Source organism: Micropterus salmoides, unplaced genomic scaffold, assembly GCF_014851395.1.
Source record: "Micropterus salmoides isolate LMB-PRFRI ecotype aquatic unplaced genomic scaffold, ASM1485139v1 Ms_hic_scaffold_23, whole genome shotgun sequence".
In the NCBI taxonomy this organism is placed as follows: Eukaryota; Metazoa; Chordata; class Actinopteri; order Centrarchiformes; family Centrarchidae; genus Micropterus; species Micropterus salmoides.
The window spans coordinates 3,444,183-3,467,917 of NW_024041484.1; the positions used below are offsets into that span (position 1 = coordinate 3,444,183).

Sequence of the window (23,735 nt, forward strand, 5' to 3'; positions counted from 1 at the left end):
AAACTTCCCTTATTATTTCCCTTATTTTCAAATACTAAGTTGACAGGTATGATTCTTGTGTACAACAAAAGACGATAAGGAACTAACTCTAATCGTAAATGGACTGTACTTGTATAGTCCCTTCTTGTCTTCTGACCACTCAAGGGCTTGACACTACATCACATTCACACACCGATGGCACAGCCCCCCACAAAAAACTGTAATAATTAGCTGTGGGTTATGTAGAATCCACCGTGTCAGCTGGAATGATGCTTAATTTCCATCTCGGAGGGAGGAACATATTGAAGGGAGGACTTAATGAGGTGAACTAGGGACCCTGCTGATCCACTCTGTCCATCACCGCTGCCTGTAGAAGAATGTGGTTAAACTGGGGAACAACATTCACGCTCTGTGCCTGCCTACCTTAGTTGTTCGACAGATACCTGATCTCACCCAGGCATGACCTGACTTCCATCCACATGGAATTCCTATAGTAGAAACAGGGTTCTCCACACATCTTCAAACAAATGCAGCTGAATCAGGTGCTTCTCATTTTGAGGACAGAAAATTTCTAGAGGACAAAAGGGACTGGGGCTTGCAATTAATTGGCGGCTTCAATAGTGCAATAAGACGTTTCGACACTACTGTGTCTTATCAGAGTCAATTATGGACATGAGCAAGAAACTTTGTCACCGGATAATTGGTTGAACAGGGTTTTAAATCTGGAAATTAATCATAAGGTGTGAGTAGCCGTAGTAATAAGTTTATTTTCCATGTCAAGGTGCTGGACCCCTAACCACATGTCAGGAACAAACCAACAAAAGAGCACAGACCTCACTTATAGTTAAAAGGTCAAGACAGATTTGTGTCCATTTAGACTCTGATGAAGACACAGTAGTGTTGAAACGGTAATGTGTTTTAGGGCTTAACGATTAATCGTTTTCAAATCAAAATTGCGATAATCGAAATGTGATTAGCTAATTATGAAGACATCGATTAAAATGTAGGTTAATTAAACAGCGAATCAGATCTGTTTTAAACAGTCATTCAGTCACAGATTCATGCTGTTGTCATCTTTAGGTGACAGATTTGCTTTCCAATCACAAGCGCCATGCGCCTTCTGTTACAACAATCGAAACTGGAAAACGTGGGATAATGGCGGCAGCGTCTGATTTGCTGACTTGTTCAGATTTTGTTTATTTGTTATGTTGTCCTTGATTTTTGTGCTACTAGTTAAATTGTTTCTTTCTTTTGTCTGTTTAACTGTGATTATTGTTGATGTACGATCGGGTGTCTCCAAAGGGTGTTTTATTTTGAAAATCAACTGGATCCTCTATGCTGTTCTGTGTCTGACTTCCTGCCTGGTTCATCTGCTCTGTGCTGCTTAATGCGTCTTCCATCAAAATAGACTGGCAGTGTATATTAAACTTTAGCAAAACTTCAGTAAAAAAAAATTCAAATCGAATCGTAATCTCAATATCTGTCCAAAAAATTGCAAATACATTTTTTCCCCAAATACAGGTCCTGCCTTTGCCATTTCTTTGTATCTTTTGTTTGATAACTGGACAGAATGCATCCATCCATCCATCCATTGTCAACAGCTTATCCTGCGTACAGGGTCGCGGGGGGCTGGAGCCAATCCCAGCTGACAGTGGGCGAAAGGCGGGGTACACCTTGGACAGGTCGCCAGTCCATCGCAGGGCCCTGGACAGAATGCAAAGAGAGAAATCTTAGCTTTGCTGGTTGCAAACTACATGAGGATTTACAAGCATATATCAGCCTATCTGTAAACGTTTTCCCTTTCCACACTTAACACTGGAACCTTTGTATTTACTCAGGAGAACTTTTTGAAAAGCTCAAAAGATCAGTGGTTGAAAGCATTTGCTTCTGGGCAATCCATTCCACCAGTGTTTTTTGAAGTGTGTGTGATGTACATCACTCCTCAGGTTTCATCAGGTACACTAATTTGCAGCCACTTATATTAGTCTTTTTATTTTACTGCTGTGCACCTACAGAAGCATACTCTCCTATGTCCACCTTATGTTTAACACATGAACTATATCTACAATGATGGTTTTTCTCTATGAGCTTTCCAGTTTTACGATAGACTTGCAGAGCTGTGGTATGCGAGGAACATACTTTTTATGTTTTATGCTGAGGCTACAGTGACGTTGAAGCTACCACATTAAGACCGCAAGAAGTGTGATGGTCAGCCTAGTTTGCTCGTGTTTTCTCCTCTGCGTGTGCTGATGGAGACTGTTAGTGAAGACTATTGAAATCCAGTGCTAGCAGAACTACACATCAAACTTTCTAGAGGAGGAACTCGAGGAGTTGGCGTCTCATAGTGTGTGGATCATCTAGAGCAGGGGTCAGCAACCTTTTCTGTGATGAGTACCAATATACAAAGATAGACATCCAAGTGTGCCAGCAGCGTTTGTTAATGCACATGTCATTTATTTTTAATTTATGCACTTACAAGCATATGTCAGATTTTAATTGAAGTTTGACCTTGTTAATATAATAATAGACATATAGTAAATAGGCTGTCAAGCGATTAAAAAATGTATCTAATTAATTACAAGTTTTGAAACTTGTTTGTAGTTTTGTAATTAATTAACAGAATGAATTGAAATGAATCACATATATCGATATTTGCCGTGATAAGCATTTAAATATTCTAATTCAGTTGGATTTTAGTAGAGTGCATCAATGATATAAACAAACTTATTTAGCTCAACATCTTTATTCCCATGAATTCATAACCTTGTTCATATGCAATAACAATGCCACAACATTTTTTATTAAAACACTAGCGTTAAATAGCGTTTTTTTGGTATTGAAGACCTTCAGAAGCCCGATCGCGGATCATAAAGTACTACGATTAATCCTGCGTTGAAATATTAGGCGTTATTTTTTCTATATTTCTTTAATTTTCACAACCCTAATAATAATGTCAAAATTAATGGTTGGTTTTTAATGGTTGATCACTAACTTAATGTAATATTAACAACACAGCAGCATATGTCAATATTGTAGAATTGAGTTTGCTTTTTCACGTGCCCACGCTGGCACGTGTGCCAACGGGGACAGGAGCGCTTGGAGACACCAAGCTGCTGTAGACACAAAAAGTTGTGCAGCATTATCCCCATTTAAACAGTTGGTCATGTGAAGACTGCAAAGACACACAAAAAACACAGAATCTAATGTTGTGTTCACATACAACGCAATTTAATCCTCGCTTTTCTCGCGCGGGTTTCATTGCTGGATAACTGCTGAGTGTTCGCGCACAAAGCGAAAAGCGAATAAACACAACACGCAAATACTACAGCTGTATGAAGCCAAAGTAAACATGTTGCTATGATTTAATTGCAATAAACGGATCAAACTGATGCTGAAATAACGACAATATGATGCAGATTTGTTAAACAACAACCTTTTAAATGTTTGTTTTCTGAATGGACTTCGGATTGATCAGGGCTATGCTATGCTACTTGTTCACAGTAAAGTACAACGATAGCTGGAATAAAGTTACAGACACATTTTATGAACTCACCAGGTAGTTCAATTTCCTCGCTTTCTTTCTCCATGTAATGTCCAGTTTTGTCCGTTTTTTATATAAATGTGAAGTGGTGCTATCCGACGCTAACAACAACAGTGGAACCAGATGTTCACAGAATCTAGCTGCTGAGAAGCTCCAGTGAAGGTAAATCAACATTGTCATCCCAAAACTAAAGTAAAAAGCTAATTTAATAAAAACAGTTACTCCGAGCTCCTCCTGCAGGTAAACGGTGTAGTTGTCAGAGCAAAATCCAGACCGACTATGGGTGTTTATTGCTCCCCGTACACTTTCCTGTTCTTTAGCAGCTCTCCATCAGCTAGCGCCATTTCACTCCCCCACTCTCCCTGGTCCTCTCCTAACAATGCTTGAAGGCGTCAGTGACGTCGGGACAATCTCGCCACTGATAGGCTTTGCAACATAGCGTCAAGGGAATTTCTCACTGAAGTTTAAAAAATTGTAACTTGTACGAACCAGCGAATGTCGCAACAAACGCATCTTCCGCACCGCCCGCAGCGAATTTGCAGGAATTCACATTTTTGTATTGACTTTGTGTGTAATCAAGACGCCCAAAACTCTGGATTCGCTTTCAGTGCTGCTTGCAGCAGGATTTTTTAGCCTAGCTTTCAGTGTGTCCATTCAGAACAGGCTATGACTTTACATGTGATTGGACAACACGTTGTATGACCTGGTTTGTTTGAAGCTTACAGAGATCTTGATACACCCCGCCAGTGTCCAGCATTCTGTATAGACTCTGTTGGTGTTTTGTAACATTCAGGCAATTGATGTGTCATATCTCATGAGCCGGGTTTTTACAGGACTAGCCACTATGGTGTTGTAGAATTAGAAAAGGTATCAGCTCAGTGGGCAGTTAGTCACAATATAATTTTTTCATCATGGTGTGCCAGAGCCTTTTTTGCAAACACTAAATTCTAAAATGTCCTTAACTCAGTAAATCATTTGCTCGCTCGATGATATAGAATGAAGTTTTCCCGACAGAAAGTCACTGGCACTCCACAGATACAAACTGGTGAATCTTCCTAAAATGTCTTACTATTGGTGTCCCTCTCCTCTTTGCCTGCAGCTCCAGAAGACTCTGTCAGAGTTGGATGAAGATGATCCTTGCTACGAGTTTCGTCGAGAACGATTCACTGTCCATCGAACACACCTTTACTTCCTCCACTATGAGTATGAACCCAGCTCTGACAACACTGATGTTACTCTAGTCGCCCAGCTCTCTATGGACAGGTACTGTTCAACAGCCACAGTAACAAAGCTCAGATTGCTGAAAAAGTAGTTTGTTATTAAATATATTAACACTCTTCTGCATGTAATGGAGAACTTCCTGAACTTCCCTTGTTTTGCTGTTGTTACGCAGGTGTGCTTCGGGTGTTCTGCAGGTTCAGTAGAGTATTCTCTACATAGATAATAAGTGAAAGAAAATTAGAGCACCTCCAAGGCATAGATGAAGAAGCAACTCTCTTCAGTACAAAACTATTACATCTGGTTTTTGATAAAACACCAAAGGTGCAAGCATGTGTAGATAAAACTGAAGTAGAGAAGTCCCCTATGACTCTATGAACCTTTAAGAACATCCAGTCACAGAGCTTAAAATGATGATGTTTCTACTGCTAACAGTAAGCTGAAGAGAAAGATTATGCATGGTACAAACAAGGCCCGTTGTGTGTGAAGGAACTACAGTGAGGGATTTGGTCACAATAGTTCATGCATTTGCTCGTGGGAGGCTCATGGGTATTGTTGTACTTAAAGCCAGCCATCAAACCAAACAGAAAGAAACAACATGATTTCTCAGAAACAATGTTGATTTAATTGCAATTTATGATTTCCATAACATAAGCTTTTAATGTGATTAAATAATCCAGGGGACTCCCATGTTTGCATGTTGTGGAACACTGAGGATATCATTATATCATTACATATATATATATATATGGCAAGGGTTAAAGGATAAAACCTGTAAAACTTGTGCAATATTCATAAATGCTTTCTTAAAAAAGTTTCAAGAAGGAATTTAAAAGACACTAACGACATAGTCTGACATTAGTCCAGGTGGGGAAAAAATAAAAACATATGACTTCATGTAAATCAGCAGAAGAATGTCCTGATTTGGGAGATCTTCTTATGCTGAAAAAAGCCTGACAGGACAACATTCTTCCCTTGAACCACAAAACAGAGATGTGCTTAAAATATTACTGCAAGACATCCAGCAGCCTGTGTAATATTTTTTTTGTCAAGGAACCAACCTTACTGTGAAACAGGCTGGTAGAATTGGTTGGGCCAAAAACTGTAAGCCCAGATTTATCATTCAATTTAGTTTCATTCAGTTTTCATTCAATGACAGTTTTGGGACATCCGACATTTAATATCACTGAGGCAGGCAAAGAGATCATCTAGACTGCTGGAGTTACTGGATTGGAGAGGGACATGTAACAGTGATGGGAAAAACCATGGTTCTGAATTATCTGGCTGAGAGGAAGCGTGTACGGATATTGTAAACAAAAGACGGACCCTTGAGGAACACCACAATTAAAATGAACAACAGACGAACAGGTGAACAGAGAAGGTTCTATTGGAGAGCTTTGAACGCAGCACATGTAGAGCAGTGCCCTTAACACAAACCCAGGATTCCAGATGGTACAGGACAACTACAGGAGAACAGAGTGATCAGTTGTGTCGAAAAACAGTGCTCAAGTCTAACAGCACCGGGACTGAGCACTCACCTCTTATCAGCTGTTAAAAGTAGGTCATTGGAGACCTTCAAAAGGGCTGTGTCTGTGCTATGGAGAGCTGAGAAACCTGACTGAAAACTGTTAACAATGTTACTATTGTTCATAAGTAAGATTAAATGACTTGAAATGACTCTGTTTAGCCCCTTAGATAAAAATGTAATAGTAATAGTGGCTCCAGCTCAGGTTTTTTCAGTAACGGTTGAATAAATAGATGTTTGAAACAGAATTGTTAATATTCAATAGAATAAAATGGGTGTGGAAGTCCTCTTTTATAAATAATAATTCAATGATATAATTTGGTATAGTGTCTAAAACACAGGTAGAGGGTTACATTTGAGAAATTAATTGACCTAATGCTGAGATGTCCGTAGTTTGAAACTGGGTGAGGGTAACAAGATTACTGTTGAAGCTGGGTAGATTTCATGGATCGGGTGAAATTTCAAAGAAACTCGTGAATTTCTTTGTCGTATACCCGGTTCAAGATCTGTACGCATGGTCCACTGAGAACAGAGTTGATTACCTTAAATAAGATCATTGAATATTAAGTCTGCCAATCTTTTACTGCTTTCTGTTTGTTTGCCATATATTCTTTAAGACTACTGTGAATGAAAGCAGACTTGGTTAACTTCTGTTTGCGATCACATTTTCGGGGGTTGAGTGTGTGATCATTTAGCCAGGGGAGGGTGTTTGAGCTTAGCTTTCTGATTTTCACTGGAGCAAATGTGGTCAACCATGGAAAGACAGTGACTGCTGTTGAAGGGCAACATACATGGATATTAAACCCCCCAGATAAGTTCTCTGTCACACTTACATAAAACTTCTGATACCACTTGCCTCTCTGAATTTGCATCTCTATTCTGACATTCATGACACAAATACTTCACCACCTTTGAAGGTAACTGCTCAACCACTCACCATAAATAGCTTCACAGAGAAACGGTGCATGCCTTTATTCCCAATTATATCCCCAAAACTCACCACAACACACACATCCCCAGAGCTCATCAGATTGCTATTACTGGGCATCCTGGGGAGTGCAGAGAGGAAGAGGTGCAGTTCAATAGAAACTAATTTACTCTTCATGGTGCTGCTGTTACTAGCCATATTGAATGTTTTGGCTGCACCCGCTGATACGTTTCCTATTCTGTCCGTGTACGTGCACACATATGAAAGCCCTCTGAGAATCCTGTCGTAGAATGTAGCCTACGTGAGCAACTAATCACGTTTATGCTCCATGAGACATCGGGCATACCGACAGCTCTGCAGTATCTGATGAGCTGAACAACATTCAGCTTTTAGTGGCTTTGAAACAGCCCACTGTCAGATTTAATAAAGAGCATTATGTTATTTCTGGAGATACAAAGAAAATCCAGGGACTTTAGCATCAAACATCATCAATCTGCCATTTATATGGTAATGTTGGTATTTGTTTCGTCGTTTCAACAGTGAGCAGGGGGAGTATAAACAAACTTTTGCAATGAGTGTTTCATTTATGTGAACACCCAATTCCTCCTGAATTTGAAAGGTCCATATATTGAGTAGTTTTATGTATCTGCTACCTTTTCCTCTGTCTCTCTTCTCATAATGACATTGGGTCGTTTGAATTACTCAAGGTTATCCCTGCAGACATTTTATTTAGACTGAATAAATGTCTTGATTTAAGTCCTCCAATGTTCTCACTGCTTAGGACAAGTCCCAACGGAGGGCATTAAAACGTTATTTATCTTTGAAACTGCTTAGTTTATTTTTTTCATCACTACACTTTTGATTAATCAGATTTCTAGAGCTATAGTGCTCATTTACATCTGAAAATAGTACAGAAAAATGTATTTGCACGTCTTTGTGAAGCAAAAAGCTTGGTAATGTAGGGAATACTTGCACTCTGGTTTGCTAACCAGACTCTAAGAAAACACTGTTTGGTCCGGGAAGCATATCTGGACCAACGAGTGACTGTAAACTATACAGAACAGTTATATATAACTGGATGGTGACACACAGGGTGTGGTGGAAGAAGTACTGAGATCTCTCACTTGAAACTGAGACCATATAAGTCCACTGAGTCAAACTGAGACCATGTAAGTTTAAAGGAGAAATCTGTCTTTGGTGGAACTGCCAGACCTAACCAGACAGTGCAGGATGTTGGTGTCTACTTTACCTTCAGCACTGGAAAAGCTTGTGTTTTTTTTAATAATAAAATCTTACAACTGTGAAATACATTTAGCGGAGTAAAGAGAACAATATTCTCATCTGAAATGAATAAAAGTATAAAGTAGTATAGAATGGAATACTCAAGTCAAATACAGTAACCCAAAATTGTATGTAAGTACAATACTTTTGGGCCCTTAAATATCCACACTGTAGAGATGGTTTGCAGTTGGCCAAAGGTCACCAAAGTTGAATTTCTTGCAATCATCAGAGTGCAGCAATTCAGGGAATTGATTTTTGTCTGAAATTCTGGGGTTGGCGAGGCCCTTGTTGCTGTGGAACAGCTCCTTGGTAGTTATGCTTGTGGAATCAGTATACTTGTGAAGAAGTGTTTGTGAGATTGTCAGATTAACAAACCTCTCCCCACACCTTTCCAGCGTTGTAAGTGGGGGGCTGTGTTAAATGATTTTTCAGATTTTCAGTAGGAGGGGCTGGCCAGGATTCAAGCATGAATGTGACGGCTGACGTGTCAGCGTGAGTTCGTGTTTAGAATAAACAACTGACAGATGTGGTACGTTTTATTCAGTTAAATCTGAAACGTGGATGGAAATACTCTTACAGAAGGATAAGCAGGATAAACAGTTTGATCCATATGAAGGGGTTTATTTAAAACAGCTCAGCTGCTATTGACTCTGTTGACTGAAGAAAAAAAACATGGAGGCCTAGCTCATATCTGATTACAACTTACTTTGTGGTGTTCACAAGTTCAAATTATGCATGAGTACTTTCTGTGTACCTTTTATCTCCTTACCTCCACAGGTTGATAGGGGGTTAGTTGCCACTCTACGCACATAAGAGGACACCAAAGTTCATTTCAATAAAATATAAAACAATGTATTTAGAAGGTAAAGTCACCCAGCTGCATAAAAAGTTCTGCATAAATGCACCTGGGAATGTTCTAGGGCTGGGCGATTAATAACATTTTATTCTTAATTATGATTTAGGCTTGGATTGTGAGAACTAGACAATTGAGATAAAAACAATTATGTGCCATATTCCATTTTTACAATGATTCTCTTGTTTTGTCTTGTGTTAAAAATTCAGTGCAGCCCTTTCCTTTACAGCGGAGGCTCCGCCCCTCACTGAAAACCCAACCTCCCTCTCAGCAGTTGTGGCATATTTAGTTCAACTCAAGCCAACATGATGGGGGGGTTTAACTGCTATAACTTGCAAGTCACCATTATTAACTTAAACTTACCACATTTTACACTGCATAATTTAGCCTAGCAGCTAGTGGAGTTTTCCCTAGACATAGCTTACATATTATATATACCAGGGCTGGACTGGGACAAAAAATCGGCCCTGGCATTTTTGGCCGAGCCGGCCCCCAAAATCGATACCCCTCACCAATACACCATCGGGTCAGATTAGGGGTGTGATGACAAACTGAGACGTAACATTTGCACTAGATTGGTGTCCATGACTAAAAGACAAGAATATATTTTAATAGACCATTGATATTTATAGATAGGGTAAATATTTGATAGGGGGTCTGGGCGTCCACCCCCAGGAGATTTTTAGCATTAAACACTTAATTTCCTCCTATTCTGGAGATATTTTCTGCACCAATTTATTGTGGAAAAGTCTTCATTTTTATAAAGGGAAGCACAAAATTCAGGTGGCAGGTGACAATTCACAATATACAAATATAATAACATGCAGTAATCAGTAGCTTATTATTGTTTTTTGCTTAAGTTACTTTTTTTGGACAACGCAGAGGTTTCTTCTATATTTACATTGCATTGCAAGAAACAGAGAGCAGGGGGCGTGGGGGCCAGTAAGAGATGCGATTGGGCCAGCCCAATGTCAGTATAGAAAATTACCCAATGGGCCGCTGTCCATGCGTTATGGGCCGATTGTTGGCCCATTTTTTTTGGCCCACCGGTTTTGCCCGGTATGCCAGATTATCAGTCCAGCCCTGATTTATACTTATTTATATTTTTCTTACTCACCGTTGGTTTAAGTAACCGCATCTCCCATTGTTTCCTAAGCCAATGAGTAATCTTCTTAAATAATCATGATCTCAATATTCATGATTTGATTTTTGCCATAATGGAGTAGCCCTAGTAGTCTCACTGCTGGACACTGTATTTCTTTTTCTATATAGCCTATTTTTGTTGACTATTTAACGCATTTTGTCTGTGCCATTCAGTTGCTATGGCTAGTTGTGTTTAGCAGCTCTTCTAAACTTTTAGTCGAGTTGAAGGCACACAGTCACGTCAGGATTTTGAGGTAGAAGTTTATCCTTTACATTTACCATATTTTTCATACTTTAACCACAACAGAATAACTGTTAAAATCATTTTCACCAGAGATGATTTAAAAAGGTATTTTCTCCCTTTTCACTATGGCCAGCAGTTGGAAGTTGGAAGTAAAATGTGTGCTTGCGTTAATAAAAGATTTAGAAGAAGAAGATATGTTTTAGATGTCACTGATTCTGCAGCCTCAGATCTTCAGACAGGGAGTTCCAAAGCTGAGACTGCAAAAGCCCAGTCTCCAGCCCGCCTGTCTGAGGATCTGAGGTTGCACTCTAGCTCACAGCTGAGCTGCTAATCATTAGTGTAACTGGGAGATGAAACATGAAGTGCTTCGAATGTGATCAGTAAAATCAGTTCTCAAACTAACTGGTAACCAGTGAAGAGAGGCTTAAACAGGAGGGTTATAATCTCTTCTTCTCCTATTTTTTGAAAGCTTTCTAGCAGCTGAAGGGGTGATTTTTGGCTTAACCCTGAATACAGTGAACTGCAATAATAACTGAAACTGACTAGTGAGGGACATGTTCCTTTGAGGATGATTGCTTTTCATTATAGATATCCAATGTACTGTATCATCATCTAAAACATTGACATGGGATTTGCAGAGCAGATTGATGCTGCCAGGGGAATCCACCTTTTGATTTAAATGACCCCATGGTAGGTTAAGTCAATACTGTCAGTATGTTGCATCTTCTGCTCAATAAACATAGATGCCTCTAGGGGCTGCTAGCTGACTTTAGACTTTGTCTTGTTTTAATGAGCCCATGGTGGCTCTGTGGAGGGAAATTAATCCAAAACAGTGTCAGACGCAAATAACACGACCTCACCTTCAGATAGAATACAAATGAACTGTAGAGGTACTGTAGTGGGAAGCATGCAGATGAACTGAAAGGGGGAGAAGGAAAGAAGATTGTCAAAATTTGGACAATGACATTCATGCATTCACTTCCCCTCTCCAGCATCACCACTTTACAGCAGATCCACTGCATATTCAAAGTGAGTGACGCTGAGCAGGCCAGCCTGACCGAAAATGTTTCTGAAGCTCGACTCTTCAAAGCAAAGCCGAGTCTCCTGCTAAGGCAGGCTCTTTTCATTTATGTAACAAATATAAAACAAATATCAGTACCTCATTAGCATATCAAGTCCAAGGTTCAGTATCTCATTATTCCGTACCTTAACCCTAACCCAAAATGCATATAAAGCTGTGGGCAACAACGGCCAAGTGTAATAGTTGTGTTGTGTCACATGCCTCACGTTTTGCAACAAACCCAAACAGAAACAGCTGCAGGGCTAAAAACTTTGTTAATAGCAGCCACCAGAACGCAATCATCACATCTTAGGAAAAGGACACTATTCCATTTTGTGTTGCCATTTTTGTTGTTAATGAGTTGTTTCATGTGGTGTGGCGTTGGAGCTTATTTGATATTGGAATGTTTAGGAACAGCTATTGGTTAGGGCTTGGTATTTAACCTCAATACCTTTTTACATTTACATTTTTATTAATTTAGCTTTAATCCAAAGTGACTTACAATTGCTAAGTATGTCCGACGTCACATGCCTCTGGAGCAAGTACCCGGGTCTCTCACACCAAAGCCATGTGTCCACTGTCACATCACCACCCCCAATGCCAATGACCAAAATGTGTTCGTAACATAGTGTATCTAAAATTCTCAGGTAACCTAAGCTGACATACACCAAAAAAAAGTCATTTTCATGACTTGTCCCTGTGCCCCGCCCTTTGCAGGCTTCAGATGTTGGAGGCCATCTGTAAGCACTGGGAAGGCCCCATCAGCCTGGCCCTGTACCTGTCCGACGCTGAGGCCCAGCAGTTCCTGCGCTACGCTCAGGGCTCAGAGGTGCTGATGAGCCGCGGGAACGTCGGTTACCACATTGTCTACAAAGAGGGACAGTTCTACCCAGTCAACCTGCTTCGAAATGTGGCCATGCGGCAGGTCAACACACCCTACATGTTCCTATCAGACATCGACTTCTTGCCCATGTATGGCCTCTATGAGTATCTCAGGTAAGAGGAGAAAGGAAATTAGATTGGAGCCAGCTAAGTGGGCAGTGACACCTTTTAATATCCTTATATTTTAGAGAGACAATTATAATTTTGTAGGAGCTTTTGTACATGGACTGTAGTACTATACAGTATGGAATCTTCTCTTATGTGTGTGTCTGCAGGAAGTCAGTGGTGCAGCTGGACATGGCCAACACCAAGAAAGCTCTGGTGGTTCCAGCCTTTGAGACGCTGCGATATCGTCTGTCTTACCCAAAGTCCAAGGCTGAGCTGCTGTCTCAGCTGGACATGGGCACGCTATTCACCTTCAGGTGAACAACTTCTCTGTTTCTGTAGCTAGCAATGTTCAAGAATCTTCAGGTTTTCATTTAACGAAACACTACAGGAGCTCTTTTCATTTCCCTGTCCGTGTTAAAAGTTGTGTAGATCAGTAATATTGATTCATATATTTTACCATTCATTAATTCAGATCTCTTCTCAATCCTCAGGGGCTCACTGGTAGAGACACACTTGCACTTGTGCTGAGCAGACCACAAAAATCTAATAAAATTGAGAAAAGATAATAAACCATTAAAATGACATGACACTGGGATGTACAGTTAAATTGTTGGAATGTTACTATAAACTTTATCATGAAAAATTAGCAAACACAAACAGATTTCATATCATTGGAGAATACACTACTGGAGTGACATTGATGTTCAGTATTCCCTGAGACACAAATCATCTTCTCAACAATTTCTGGCAAACACCAAGTAGCCACAGCTCAGTAAAAGTCTCACAGAAATAAAATGTACAGTACACAAATAACAGTGAAAAAACATCTCTCCAACAATAGTTTTCTTTTCTCTCCTTTCAGGTACCATGTGTGGACTAAAGGCCACGCACCAACTAACTTTGCCAAATGGCGGACGGCCACCACCCCCTACAGGGTGCAGTGGGAAGCCGATTTTGAGCCCTACGTCATGGTGAGGAGGGACAGTCCTGAGTACGATCGCCGCTTTGTGGGCTTCGGCTGGAACAAGGTGGCTCACATCATGGAGCTGGATGCACAGGTAACTTACTCAACTATTACTGTCTATTTACCTGTCTAAACTGTCTGCTTAATGTCTCAGAATACATCTTCTCAACACGTTATGGTGTCTGCAGTTCATGAAAGGTAGAGGAAATCAGAAGTTCTGTGATTCACACATTTATTGCTGTTGCACAGCTCCACAGCTAATGCCCCTGCAGAAAAGTCACCAGGCATCTAATTATGATTAGGCTGTATTATTAAAGCCTTATTGAGCTGTCTTATAGTCTTATGTCTAGGTATGGATGACCTACTCAATATCTGTCTTTGAAATTACATATTTAATGAAATGCCAAGTTATAATGAGACAGCCCTTTATATAGACAGCCTCACTAATCTTCTCAAAAAGTGTGATTGCTAAATGTTTTGGTTCCTAATTTCTGCTGGTTCTGCAGTAAATGTAACTGATGGAAAAATTTGATCACTAAAACAGCACCATATAACATTTTATTATATTAACAAAGGATCCTATTTCTATAAGTAATGTAAGATGATCACGAACTTTGCAATTCCCCTCAGCTCTACAAAGCATTTTAGCATTTTCCAGCTGATTGTTTTGGTTTTTCCGTCCACAAACTCTGCTGTCATTATTTCCAGCAGAAGCAGGCAGCTGTTTTCAGTGATAAAGCTCTGATAAACCCACTGTGCACTACCTGCCCATCACCAAACAGCAGCTCAGCTTACCTTAATTTACCAGCTTAATTTTATGTGTCTTAGTCCCAAAACTAAGTCTTAACAAAAGTCAGAGGATCCCAAATAATTCAAGTTAATCAGATACATCATCTGGGAACCATGAATATCTGTACAAAGTCTGTCAGTATATGCTGAGATTTTTCACCTGCTGGTAATCTCATATGTCCCCTGACATCACCAAATTTCATGGAAAACCATCAAATGTTTTTGAGATTTCAGTAAAAAAACAGCCTCATGGTTTTGCTAGTGGTTTAGTCTGGGAATCACCAAAGTCAGTAGGACCATAAACTACTGTACAAAATATGACGGCTATGCATTGAACAGGTGTTATTTTTTTATTTAAACAGCTTGCACGATACAAACTATTATATCATTTATTATGGTACCTACAGTCAGTTGTGTGTTGAATAGTTTATATCTATGAAGATTCTCAGTCATCCAGGTCATAGTTATCCAACGAAGGTTGAGTCAAGGGCAACTGGACTTGGTTGAAGATACTGGATACTGGCTAAGAGTTTATTAAAATATATTTACTTATATTTTACTTATATAGGCAAATTTTTTATGAGTGTAGTTTTATTTTGGCATTGTAAAGCAATGTTGTCCATTTGGACGGGAGACATGCAGCAGCAATAAATAAATTAATTAAACTGGACTTGGTTGAAGATACTAGAAGATGTTTCGTCCCTCATCCAAGAGACTTCTTCAGTTCTGACTGACTGGTAGGGAAACTCAGCTATTGAACCTCTCTGGGATCATTAGCTAGGATCGATGATACCACGGGTTCGTTAGTGCTCCTGGCTGTGGTAACGACAGTCGTCATGGTCGTTAGAGCCACCGGTGGCCAAGTATGAACGACCATCGTTGGTATCTTCACCTGGGGCCAATAGGTTACGTTTGTTGAGTTTCCTGGGAAGTGATGAAAGGACAGCATTGTAAGTGGGGGATAAGTGGTGGCGTAGACCCCCTCCCCTGTTGAATGACGGCTTCTCAACCCTGGTGTAGATGGCTTCCTTGACACCTCTTTCAAACCATCCATCCTCTCTGTCTGAAATGTGCACCTGGTGGTCCTCAAACGAGTGTCCTTCAGATGTAAGTAGACTGCAGAGTCTTGACCTGAGGAGTTGGCCCTTCTGTGTTGAGCCATGCGTTTGTGTAGTGGTTGTTTAGTCTCCCCAATATACAGGTCTGTGCATTCCTCACTGCATTGGACCGCATACACTAGATTGCTTTTCTTGTGTTTGGGTGTGCGGTCTTTGGGGTGGACCAGCATCTGTCTTAGTGTGTTCTTGGGTTTAAAAAAACAGGGATGTTGTGTTTGTTGAAAATCCTCCTGAGTTTCTCTGATACTCCAGACACGTATGGAATCACGTTTGACCTTCTTCTCCTCTTCTTCCTGGATCTTGTGGCTGTTTTCACAAAGGTCCATTAAGGGTATCCACAGGCTGTAAGTGCCCCCTTCAGGTGGTTCTAACTGTTGTTGTGGACATCTTCTCGCATGAACTTGATGTCCACAGAGTTGATGTGTTCTGTGAAGTGTCATCCAGTATCTGTACCAGTGGCTCGGTGCTGTTCCTCTGAAAGAGTTGAGGGCTTTTCCCTCCACTTCTTCCATGTAGATGTTTGCCACAATAGGTGACACTGGTGAGCCCATGGCACAGCCATGCTTTTGTCTGTAGAAACCTCCGTTGTACTGGAAATAGGTGGTGTTTAGACAGAGGTGGAGTAATTTACAGATCTGGTCAGGGCTGAGGCTGGTTCTGTTGTCCAGGGTGTAGTCGTGTAGTAGCCATTTCCTTATGGATTCTATTGGTGGGGATGCAGGTGAACAAAGAGGTCACATCATAGGACACCATAGTTTCATCTGGGGCAGTTTCAGTTTCTTTGTTTACAAAGTCAATGGAGTTTTGGATGTGGTGGGGCAAGTTACCAACCAAAGGGGCTAAGATGGTGGATATGTAAAGTCTCTTGGATGAGGGACGAAACGTCTTCTTCAACCAAGTCCAGTTGCCCTTGATCTCAACCTTCGTTGGATGAATAGTTTATAGTTTTTCCATTATTTGCAATCAGCATGACGCCTAAAGTCCACTGACCCCTAATGGCCGCGAATCGTGGCCATTATAGTCAATACTCGTAAGTCCACCAGACGCAGCCCAGAAGCATCTCTCCGCTTCGCGGAGAATAGGTAGCCAGCCTATTTTTGACGCAGGCTGCATTAAGCAGCACAGAGCTGATTGAACCATTTAACTACGTAGCCTACTTAATCATAGTGGAAGCACAAAATGCAAACACTGATTACCAGATCAACAAAATCTAAACATGTCAGCAAAATCGGCGCAGCCGTAACATGCCTTATCCAGACACAGTGGACTTGAGAGTGATGAATGCTACGTTCAGTTGAGAATTGTCCCCTTTTGGTTGCTTGTAACAGAAGCTCGTAACTCTTGACATTGGCAAACTCTTTTACATGGACGTAATTTGTGCCGCCTTTACTTCCTCAACAGTAAAATAAACAACAAAAAACAGTAATACCACTGAAGAAATTGTTGATATGATTGTTTTTCAATTTTAATTAACAAGGTGATGTTAATCAGGGTTACCTTACTGAAGAACTTACAATGTAGCAGTACAGTCAGACTTCCAATCACACTTCACATAAAACATTCAGCTGGTGCAACATGCCGAAATATTATCAAGATCAAGAGTTGATAGAGTTATAATTGGACTTACATCTATCAGGCAGATATAATAATGTCTCCAGATTAATGCTAATGTTACGATGTGTCTGCTGGATGGTTGAATAATAGGTCAGATGCTGTGTTTACAGGTTGTTCAGCTGCCCCTTTGTGGCCCATAACACAACCAGTGCAACTTTATATTAGGTGTTGTAATAAAGAAGCCCGGTGGTTGTAGTAGTCAGCCGTCCTGAAAGTTCTTCCTGTCCTCTTCTCTCCACAGGAGTACGAGTTTGTGGTTCTGCCCAATGCCTACATGATCCACATGCCTCATGCGCCCAGCTTCGACATCACCAAGTTCCGCTCCAACAAGCAGTACCGGGTCTGCCTCAAGACCCTGAAGGAGGAGTTCCAGCAGAACATGTCGCGACGCTATGGCTTCGCCGCCCTAAAATACATGACAGCTGAGAACAACAGCTAGCCACCACTGCAGACCCTCACACCCCCAGCCTTGAACAAATGACACACTCCAGGACAGGACAACAGGAAACGGATACTTTTAGTCCCTCAGAATTTGTTAGAACGTTTGACCGTCAGTGTGGAACTGCAAGGGTCTTTATGTCCATTCTTTGTCCTCTGCTGTGGATGGAAGAGATAATCCAGGAGGAGATCCCTTCTTCCAGGATGTTTAAGCTGTGATCATACAAGTGACTGCTAGGTCCAGGCCACTGTTGTGTGGGCCCCGAGCTCTTGGCCCTGAAATTTGACAGACGGCAGGCAATCAATGCATTGCCATATTTGTAAGAGCAGTGACAGAATCGTGGACTGCGTGTGTAACTATATGTATGTATGCGTGTTCGTGTGTGTACATGCAGGTAGATGAAAAGTGTGACTGTGTATGTGTCCCTCCAGGACAGCACTTAGCTAAAAGCCTGAGGAGAGCTGAAAATATTGTGGGCCTGCATTCTGTTTGCACGCCAACAAAGTGCCAACAAAAAGCAGCGGCAGTTTGACTGACAGCACACCCCACATTAAACGCACATTGTCATCGGGTGGCATGATAAGCCAAAGCAGCAGCGTCCACACAGATTTTCACATTGTGATGAGCGACACACACTCAGATATTGAGGTGATCAGCCGACCAGCCGACCAGCTGCTGCTGCTTAATTTGTTTGACAGTTGATACAGATCAGAATAAATCCTCCCCTTCGTATATTAAGGGAAGTTAAGTGCAGGGACGGCGGGAGGTCGTCCATGCGCTTGATATTCAGGGTCTTCACATCAGCCCGAGCGTGCTGAGATTGTTTCCAGAGTTTTGTTACTGCTAAAGAATCTGACAGCAGCTGGTGCAGTGTGCTTTTTTTGTGTGTTTTAAATTGATGCCAGTGTGCTCTGCACAAACACCTGCTGGAAGTCGGTTTGTGAAGCTGCCACCCCACCACATGAGGCGAAGCACCAATCAGTGAGCTCTCTGTTTACGTTTTTCTTTTCCAACAATCAGTATTATTTATCAGTGTGTTTACAGGCCTGATGAGTGTCTCCTCCGCACATCATCAGGAGCATCTGAGGAGGAGAGTGGTGAAAATCAACCACTTGCAGTCAGGAGAAAGTCACAGACACTTTTTTTTTTCTCTCCCGCTTTCTTTCTTTCTCACTCTGGCCTCTAGTTTGACGACATTATAGTGGAGTCCAAAAACGCTTGTGGTGTGTGTTCTCCCATTTGTGTTGCTACACATGGTCACGCTGGATGTGGACATTGGGTGTGATATGAATATTTTGCCTGCGCCGTTCAGCTCTTACTACTGCTGTGACAGACACCTGACAGACACAACTCTGCCCAGTTATCTAGACTCTTAAGAGGACACAAAGACTGACAGTCACTATAATATTACACTGTTACCATATGACAAAAATATCATAAAAGCACTGTTTTGTATCTACATCATAATGTATGTTACGATATGATGAGATAAAAACTAAAGTTAGTTGAGGTGAATGGAATACAGATAACGTATATAAAATAAATAAAGTAAATAATAAGTAAAATAATAAAGTATGTTTATCTTACTGCGAGTCCTGACAGAGATATCATAGAAAGGTTTGAAATGATGAACCAAAAATCCAGATACAAACAGAAGAAGAACTTCTGCACTTTGGCAGTTTATTTACAACAGTAACATTTAGTTAGCTAACAACATCATTAAACTCATACAAAGTCATTGATGAATTGCAGTTGTGGACTATGAGCAAGACAACATTTATCATATATATGGCTGATTTTTTTGATGCATGTGGAAATAGAATTAGTAATTAAATACACCACTTCAGAATGAACACAACAATTTGAAAGTGTAGGAAATTTCCAAAATTTTAAGATGTTGTAACAAGTGTTTCCCTTCAGATTTCTGATGAGTACATCAGATAAAGTAGTGTGTGGAGGCTGATCATCTCTGTAAAAGGACATCTCGGTTAAAATAACATTATGTTGTAGTTTTAACTTAAAATAACAGCTTCAAAATTGTTTTCATATTTCACTGACTTGTTAAAGGGTGAATGCCTTCTCTTTTAGTACCACACTTGGTCTTGCAATGCCAGCTACCGCACTATGTCACATTGGAATCCTGGGCAGGTTGGCGTGAGATAAAAGCGGTGAAGGGGATGCGAGACAGATTCCGAGCTGGCCTTCTAGCTGTTGGACTGAGTTGGATGTAGCTGCAGTACCGGAGGCTGCAGTTTCAAGACCACAATCCTAGGACCGGAACTGCATTTGTAGGACCCTTGTTTACTTTGATACTGCCAGCTAACTGGCTAGCTAACTAGCTAGCTAGCTATATTACTCTTGACAGCCCCCCGAAGCCAATTACCCATACCCTAACTTTCACAGTGTTTGTCTAAACCTAAGTTATTGATTATATGCATGTTGACCAGTTAACCCAACAGCTGTGCACTTCAGCCTCAAGGCCGACGTGCTAGCAGACAGGGCTAATCTCTTTAGTGTTGCTGTCGAAAAGAAGAACTACGGTCCTAGAACTGTGGTCCCAGGATTGTGGGGGTCCTGAAACTGAAGCCTCCAGTACAGCAGTTAGATAATATTGGTTGGACAAGTGAGTAATAACTTATTAGCTGGCTAGCTATGTTTGTGTTGTCGCGTTGTTTATGTTTAGCCTACCTGTGTTAGCAAAGTTGTCAACTCGAGCGAAATCAGCCGGAGGTTTCACTGAAAGAGGTTTAGCTGCTAGCTATAGATCTCGAGTTGAAACTTACTAGAAAACGCACTCGGACATCTGTAAGAGCTCTTGCATCGTTTGGTGTCTAGCTGTGTTGGCTAGCTTGCCACACAGCCTCTTGCTCGGTCAATCTCTCTTTTTCTCTTGTGAGCTTCTACCGTCAACGTATTCTTTCATCTCTTCGCCTCTTCCATTAGCTAACGTTATGTCTATAGAGGTTGCTGAGCCCAGTTATGTTGCTTTAACTGTGATGGCATTCATGATATCAGTAACGTTAGCTGACATTTCAGATTGTTACCACTGGCTTTGCACATACCACCGCTGGTCTACTGGCCAATACATATCTTTGTGAAACTAGAGGTCTCACACACACACACACACACACATTCTCTGATACACACTGTCTCTCTCTTTCTCTCTCTCTCTCAGTCACTACAGCATTCTTAATCTGTACAGGAAAGCAGCAGAAGGGCTCTGTGCAGTCTTGCAGGTGTGTGTGAATACACTGTGTGTCTGTGTGTACGTGTAGGTTCAGTAAGCAGGCGTGTGTGCTCGTGTGTGTGTGAGAAGTTTGACTCGGTTCTGAATGTGTGTGTGGCTTTGCAGGGCTGGGAGGAGCTGCAGTGTGTAAGTAGGACAGTGCTGACTGATGCTGCTACCTGAATAAAAGCAAAGAGTCAAACACTGTTCTGTTACTTTGTGTCATCATTTCTAACTTCATGAATATCAATTTAGCCTTGTGAACCCAAAGTAAGAGGGATTCATATGAGCACTCACTGTACTCTTGTACTCTGTACATACACAGTTGCATAGTATACCTGTGTGTATTTATAGAGTAAGTAAGAGTTTATCACCTTTCTGAGTTAAAGGGACTTTGTTACATGTCAAAGTCAGTTTACTCATTAAAGATTGTACTACCACTAAATGTTCCACACCTGCCTCAAACTTGCACAATTCTGTATATACAGTATACACATTTACTGTGCAAAGAGTTTTAGGCAGGGGTGGACAATTTGCTGTAAAGTAAGAATGCTTTCAAAATAGATATTAATATTTATTACTATATTAAATATATATTTATTTATTTTAAAAATGTAATTATGTATGTATGCAAAGTAAGTTAACAGAAGAATAAATAGGATCAACCTTTTGCCTTCAAAACAGCCTCAATTATTCTAGGTACACAAAGTCAGGGATTTTGTAGGCATATTGTCAGTAGTATTATTAAACATTTATATCAATCAGATGGTAATGATCACCGATTGATATGTAGGTTGAAACACAATCATGAAGTGAAACAGAAACAGCTGGGTAGGAGGAATACAACTGGGTGAGAAACAGCCAAACTCAGCTAACAAGGTGAGACAGAAACACAGTTTACTGTCAAAGGTCATACAAGATGTCAAGACTGAGCCCATCAACATCCAGATGTGCTGTCCAAGCTCTTTTGAAGAAGCTCAAAGAAACGGGGAACGTTGAGGACAGTAGATGCAGTGGTCGGCCAAAGAAACTTACTGCAGCAGAGGAAATTAATGTCTCCTCAATGCTGAGAAGTAGGTAGATGATATCAGAATCAGAATCAGCTTTATTTGCCAGGTATATGTACACATATGAGGAATTTGACTCTGGATTGTACAATGCTCACAATGTGCTTACTTACACAATAATACAATAATAAAATCAAACACAGGCTACAGTATAGAGAACACATATATACACACTATAAACAAAAACAATATAGACAGATTGAGATAATAGTGCAATGAGCAGAGCGCAAAGGGTGCAGGAGTGAATTATTATTACCAGTATTATTATTATTATTATTATAATGTACATGTCGGAGGTGGATGTGATATACAGGTACACATAAATAAGTATTATGTGCAGGGATTATTCACTTGAGGTAGGTGGATTTGGTATTCAGAATATGACATGTAGAACAGTATGAACAGCTCTGAAATAGAGAATGATGAATAAATAAGTGGTAACCAGTAAATAGGTGGCAGAGTTACTGGGTTATTGGACAGGAATTGTTCCTGACACTGTGAGTCAGAGTCAGCTGTTCATCAGAGTGATGGCTTGTGGGAAGAAACTGTTCCTGAGTCTGTTGGTTTTGGTGTACAGTGCTCTGTAGCGCCTACCAGAGGGGATTCAATTCAATTTTCAATTTTATTTATATAGCGCCAAATCACAACAACAGTTATCTCACAGCGCTTTTCATAAAAGAGCAGGTCTAGACCGTACTCTGTGATGTTATTTACAGAAGCCCAACAGTTCCCACCAAGAGCAAGCACTAGGCGACAGAGGCAAGGAAAAACTTCCTTTTAAGAGGCAGAAACCTCGAGCAGAACCATGGCTCAGGGTGGGCGGCCATCTGCCTCGACCGGTTGGGGTGAGAGAGAGAGAGAGAGAGAGAGAGAGAGAGATGTAAGGAGAGAGAGATGTAAGGAGAGAGAGAGGGGAGGGAGGCAGCCTACACAATATACACACAGAGGTACACACAGTGAAGGTAATGTTGCTATAGACTAAATGAAAAATGGTACAGATATTTATAATAGTGTTAATGGTAACCATCATAATATTAATGATTATAATAACAATAATAACAATAAGACTAGCAAAATAGTCGTAGCAGCAGAGGGTGTCGAGCAGGAACACGGGGGCAGCAAGTGACCCGCAGCCACAGCTCCAGACTCCACAGCTCCAGAGCCAGAAAACCTGCAGGAAGTGATAGGAGAGAGGAGAGAGACGAGAAAGCACAAGACTACCAGAAAGGGGAGAAGTTGTGTTAGTAACATGCAATAATGGGATAAGGTTGCATACAGAGGGAGAGAAAGTAGAGGAGAGAGGAGCTCAGTGCATCATGGGAAATCCCCCGGCAGTCTAGGCCTATAGCAGCATAACTAAGGGATGGTTCAGGACTACCTGAGCCAGCCCTAACTATAAGCTTTATCAAAGAGGAAAGTCTTAAGCCTACTCTTAAATGTGGAGATGGTGTCTGCCTCCTGAACCCAAACTGGAACCTGGTTCCACAGGAGAGGAGCTTGATAGCTGACGCTCTGGCTCCTAGTCTACTTTTGGAGACTCTAGGAACCACAAGTAACCCTGCATTCTGGGAGCGCAGTGCTCTGGTGGGGTAGTAAGGTACTATGAGCTCTTTAAGATAAGATGGTGCCTGACCATTAAGAGCTTTGTAGGTAAGAAGAATGATTTTAAATTCTATTCTGGATTTTACTGGAAGCCAATGCAGAGAAGCTAAAACAGGAGAAATGTGATCTCTTTTCCTGGTTCCTGTCAGAACAC

General features: G+C 40.9%; 1 protein-coding gene across 1 annotated transcript; it reads left to right on the top strand.

Annotated features, from left to right (window-relative positions):
- The first annotated feature begins 4,565 nt into the window (after window positions 1-4,565).
- Window positions 4,566-21,119, top strand: LOC119918037 (LARGE xylosyl- and glucuronyltransferase 1-like). The gene is made up of 5 exons (XM_038738546.1): window positions 4,566-4,783; window positions 12,490-12,768; window positions 12,930-13,076; window positions 13,625-13,820; window positions 17,489-21,119. Exons 1-5 carry the CDS (start codon window positions 4,581-4,583, stop codon window positions 17,684-17,686), a joined length of 1,023 nt encoding a protein of 340 aa, XP_038594474.1. The 5' UTR covers window positions 4,566-4,580; the 3' UTR covers window positions 17,687-21,119.
- Window positions 21,120-23,735: the final 2,616 nt, after the last annotated feature.

What these genes read in the sequence shown, in the direction of transcription:
- LOC119918037 (XM_038738546.1), top strand. Translation starts at nt 4,581, where the DNA reads ATGTCTTACTATTGGTGTCCCTCTCCTCTTTGCCTGCAGCTCCAGAAG. An exon ending in GCCCAGCTCTCTATGGACAG is followed by an intron (nt 4,784 to 12,489) that starts GTACTGTTCAAC and finishes CGCCCTTTGCAG; the next exon opens with GCTTCAGATGTTGGAGGCCA. An exon ending in TCATGGAGCTGGATGCACAG is followed by an intron (nt 13,821 to 17,488) that starts GTAACTTACTCA and finishes TTCTCTCCACAG; the next exon opens with GAGTACGAGTTTGTGGTTCT.